Source organism: Lipotes vexillifer, unplaced genomic scaffold (genome assembly GCF_000442215.2).
Source record: "Lipotes vexillifer unplaced genomic scaffold, Lipotes_vexillifer_v1.1 scaffold71, whole genome shotgun sequence".
Classification (NCBI taxonomy): Eukaryota; Metazoa; Chordata; class Mammalia; order Artiodactyla; family Lipotidae; genus Lipotes; species Lipotes vexillifer.
The window spans coordinates 7,112,312-7,117,477 of record NW_006793703.1 but is presented as its reverse complement, the minus strand read 5'-3'; the positions used below and the strand labels follow the sequence as shown (position 1 = coordinate 7,117,477).

At 47.1% G+C, this 5,166-nt stretch overlaps 1 protein-coding gene across 1 annotated transcript in view; it reads right to left on the bottom strand.

Moving 5' to 3' along the window:
* Window positions 1-269: 269 nt before the first annotated feature.
* The window catches only part of TMEM178B (transmembrane protein 178B), a 373,053-nt gene continuing 368,156 nt past the window's right edge, over window positions 270-5,166 (bottom strand). Inside the window, exon 4 of the mRNA XM_007466625.1 lies at window positions 270-520. Within this exon, the coding sequence (XP_007466687.1) occupies window positions 270-520 (251 nt within the window). The remainder of the gene's footprint in view (window positions 521-5,166) is intronic.

The following is a 5,166-nucleotide window of genomic DNA, read 5'->3' as shown; positions in this document are numbered from 1 at the left end:
TGGTGATGTCTTCAAGAAACCACAGAGCCAAAAGTTAAGAACTGATGGAAGAGCCACGTGATGGGAACGCTTTCCCCATCTCGGTGATGAGGCAACACAAAGTCCGACGAGATGCAGGTGCCGAAGCCAGCTCCACTCTGCCTCGGCACTGGCATCATCCTGATTGAGTTCTGTTGTATATATGTATATTATATATATATTTATATATATATATATATATATTTTTATATATATATATATATATATATATATGTATGGATTTGTTTGTTTTAGCACACTGTCCCATTCTCGGGTCTGGATTTGGGGCAGTTGGTCCTCGGGACAGGTTGGACAGAAGGGGCCAAGGTACAGAAGAATCCCGAGATTAGCGTGAGGCCCAGGCCCCCCCAAGCACAGAACATGGACCATCCGTAGCCATGGCTGATGTCGTCGGGGAGTCCATACAGGTAGCGCGGGTAGCGTGACAGCTCAAAGTTGATCCCGGCCACACAGGTGCACAGTGAAATGATGCAGAAAGTTCCTGGAGGGGAAAAGGGAAGAAACAGGGGTGGGGTAACAGAGAAGGGAAGGGAAGAGGAGAGGGAGAGAGAAAGAGAGAAGTGAGGTTTACTACATTTTCGATTTTCTTGAGTAGAAACAATGAGGAGATCCAGCTAAGAGTAACCTGCTAACGAGATCAATATTTGGAAGTATTCATGGAGAGGGGAATAGTATCAAGGCTTCCTCATGCTTCAATAACCGCCCAGTCTTGGATAAACTCGGGGAGTCTCTCCTTTGGGAAAATACTAAAAATATACCACATGACAGTTTGTGTAGGGTGCAGTGAAGCAGGAGAGTATTCGGCTCATTTTTCGAAAGCCTTTAAAATTCACTGTCTTTCCTTGGACGCAGAAAACACCCCCCATTGCTACCTCTTTAAAGAGAGAAACATTTTTATTCTTTTCTTTTCCATACACAATGTCTCATACGATATTAGGTTTTCCTTTCATCCATTTACCAACCAGTCATCCAAATCCTGGAAGCCTTTTCCCGTAAGACATTTCCCAGCGTTTTCTGTGGAACACTAAGCCTAGGAGATAACTCCTTTACGACGTGGCAGCAGAGTCAATAACTCTGGGAAACTCTGTACGTCACTTCTCACCCACTAAGATTCATCATCCACAGTAGCGTAAGTTAACTTGTCTAGCCTAGTCTTGCTAAGTATTTCACAAACTTATTCAATGATGCTCCTTTAAAAAAAACCACTGCTCAAATTAACCTCCAATGAGAAGACTGCTACAAGAGATACAATGTTATCAAATAGAATAGAATTATAAGTCCACTTTTAGCCAATAGATATCTGATGTACCTAAAATGAGTTTAGGAGCTTTTCTCGATATTTGCTGTGTCTAATGTTTCCTCTGTCACTGCAGATAGGAGAGCAATGGACTGAAAAAGTAAAGTTTGGAAAAGGCTGGGTGGGGTCGACAGTACTGCAGGCGTCCAGGCACTTCAGGGGCTGTGATCTGTGTTTCCAAAGACCACTAATTCAGGAGCAGAGCAGAGGGCGGTCTAGAGGCAGGAGACCAGTTAGGAGCTGTAGTCAAGGGGAGAAGGAAGGAGGGGTCTAGCGAGGAGGGAGCGGAGCAGGGCAGGGCTGAATGACTGTTAGTGAATGATGGCTGGTAGAGGCAATGGAAAGCAGTGAGTCAGGGGTGACCTGGGCACAGGTGCCGCATAAATAAAATTGTGTGGGTGGGAAGCATGTAGGTGTACACATGTGTGTGTGCATGTGTGTGCGTGTACATGCTTGTGCATGTGCGTGCGACAGTCATCGTGTACAAACAGATATGGCACCATCATGACCTGGGAAAACAGTGGGGGGGGGTTTTACAAAGCACCCCGAGTCTCTCCTGCTGTGCCCTGGGGTTCAGACGGAATTCTAAGACGGCACCCAGGGTGGATTATGTCTCATCCCAGACTTCCTTAATCAGAATCTTAGGGAGAGGATGGGAATCTCTCCTTTTTAAAAGTTCCTCAGATGATTTCTGTTGATCGGCCTGTGAGACCCTGTGTTGGGGCAGAGGTTCTTTGTATAACCTTGAGGCACAGATTCAGGTGAGGGAAGAAGGGGGGGGGGGCCACAGGGAAGGAGGCAGCCCGTGGGACCCCGGCCAAGGACAGCGTGATGGCTTGGGAGTGCCAGAACTGAAGAAAGCTTTGTATTGACACCAGTCTCAAAGAATCCAAACTCCAACAAACCAGAGCTGGCCTGCTTGTGCCTCAAGTACGCTTTCAGTTTCTGGTTTAGAAACCTGAGTGTGCGATGACGTCATTTACTAAAATTTAGACTTAGGACAGGAAAAGGGAGAGAGAGAGCGCACACGTGTGCATGCGTGCTGAGTTCAAATCTGAGCTGCCCTTGGGATGTTAAGGCACTTGGCACCGTGGGTCTGGAGCCTGGTAGTAATTTCTGAGCTAGAGATGTGGACTGAGTCATCATCTTATAAATTGAAGCTCTGGATGTGACTGAGGTCACCCAAGGGCTCTCTATAAACTGTATCCACATAGGATACTTTTAAAAATGGAGACATTTCTTCTCATCAAATTGTGCACAGTCTTCCTGATTAAGTGCAGTGATTTGTTCCGGGAGAGGAGGTCGATCTCAAGGAAGTTTTGATCTTCCCAAGTTAACCAGTAGCTGAAAAAGCTTGATAGACACTATTTTAAGGGTGTTCTGCAGGCAGAGCAGACAGGACACAAAGATGTGGTTGATAAATCAAGACCTAATTACTTAATTACCATATGGACTTAATTACCTACCAATTGGAAATGGCCCAGCTTGTTGATAACATACATCTTGTTGTCATGTTAATAGGGTTAGTTGGGATATCTTCCTGCCTTCACTTCTGTCAGTTGTTCTGTGACTCTGGGCGCTTTAAAGATTTCTGTGGTTTGTTAACTCCCGTCAATATTCCCATAGATGGGAAAAAATCCCTGAGGGCTCTCACTTAAGACGGCCCGTTACGCAGGTCATCTATGCAACATGTCAGGAAAGGCCGGTGTGACAAAGAGAGAAGCGTTAAAGCAGCTTCTGTCAGCTACCATAGACACGGCTGTTTTCCGTTCGCAGCAAGGATTTATATTTTTATGTACTTCTGCACTTATAAATTCAAGTTTGGAAATGTGCGTTAATAACTGGAAATGCACACGGCAGGAGTACCGGAGCGTGGGGGGACGAGGGGCACAGGCGCGCAAGGACCCTACCTGACCCAGCTTTCTGTCTCAGGTGATGAGCCCAACTTTCAGACCTGTGGACTGGTGACCAACCGGGAAGGGTGGGGCTCAGAACTCCCCCTACCACCACCAACTCTGAGGGGTTCTCTGGGGAACTAATAGAGATTCTAAATGTTTCTGCCGGGGAACTAATAGAGATTCTAAATGTTTCTGCTAGAAAACATCCTCAATTAAAGGGCCGTAATAGATATTACAGCACGGGGGATTTCAGCCTCCTTCCGTTCATCCAGAAGTACAGTGGTCCTTTGGGCAAGTATGAGGCTCTCCTCTCCCCTCAAGGAACAGGCCGTGGCCTGGGTCATTTTATTTCTCGGGAGCACTTAGCGATTGGTGAGTGAGGATCCAGAAAGGCAAACGTAATAATGCATGGTCACATCTTCTCAGTAATTCCCCCCCGTGGCTTGGGATTTGAGCCTAACTCCAATCAGGCTCCAAGACTAATTGTAGTCACAGTCAGCAATTAAGTGGAAAGAACTACCCAAGCCCTTCCCTTTGGAGCAAGGCTCTGCTGTGTGGCCAGAACTGGCTGTAACACTGGCTAGGCAAGTAGGGACAGCAGCAGCGCAGCTGTCAGACCTAAGTGATGTCAGGTCTGGGGAGGCAGGTTAACTGCAATGGGGCAGGCGGAAGGGGATATTCCTGTGGCCGCAGGCTCCATGGTGTACCCAACGGCCAATCAGCAAATATATGTTGAACTTCTGTGTTTGTGCCAAGCATTATGCTAGATGCTAGGGGGATAAAAAGGAGAATAAGATAGGATCACTGTTCTTAAGAATTTTTAATAAAGTCTAAAATAAAAAGATGAAAAAAAATCTTATAATCTCGCTGGGGATATGAGACAGATATAACTGAAAAGCTGAGGATGAAGTGAAAATAGCACCAGACTGGGGATTAAGAGACCTGAGTTTAGTATCAGCTCTGAATCTTTGGTCCCCTCATCTGTAAAATCAGGGCGCTGGAGCAGACAGCTCTAAGGTGGCTCTGATATCGAGCCATGTTTAGGAAAAGAAGGGCTAACATCCAGAAGTAAATGGTAAGAGACAACTATGCCGGGCCAGGGAAGGTTTCCCAGAGGAAGCAGCGTCTTGAAAGATGAACAGGGTGTCCGCAGGCAATAAAGAGAAGGGGGTCCGCACCTGGCCTGGAGAGCATCCCTCCTTCAACCCCAGTGCCCCAGTGTCCTAGGTCTCTAAGCCTGAGTCAAGAAGGCATGTCCACATCCCACTCCCGTCGTGCCTCTAACTTCCGAAATGCTCACCACTGCCGTCCTGGTCAGGCTTCCATCACCTCCCACAGAACCTCTGGTAACAGATCATTGGTTCCCTGCCTTCTTCTTCCAGTGATATTTAAACAAATTTAAATCCCACCTTCCTTACCCTGCCTGTATGGCCTTACCTGAGGGGACGCTTCCTACCGATCCGACCTCATTTCCCAGCTTGACCCCCGTGCTCCCTGCTGCTCCCTGTACTCTAGCTAAGAAGAATGGTCTTCTTGAGATCTTCTGGGATCTCAATTCAGATGCCATCCTCTCAGAGGGATCCTTCCTGACCCTCTCCTAAAGTAGTCCCTCCTCCAGTGGTTTTCAAACCCTGCTCGACGTAGGTGCCTCAGGAGCTGCCACTGGGAAAGGAAGAGGGAGTAAAAGGGACTCCCAGCCCTCTCTCCTCTCTTTGGCCAGAATGAGCCCTGCTTTGATCTGTTTCCACGTGAAATTTCACTTGATCTAAACATTTTTGCAAAGCACCAGCCTTGTCCATTCACAAGGGGACCATAAGGCATGTCATCACAGGAACTGTAAAGCTTTGGACAGCAAAGTGCAATGGCTCTTCTATGAGTTTCAAGTCCATGCCTTTGGCAGAAATAGCTAATCAATCTCAACCCTCATTCCTG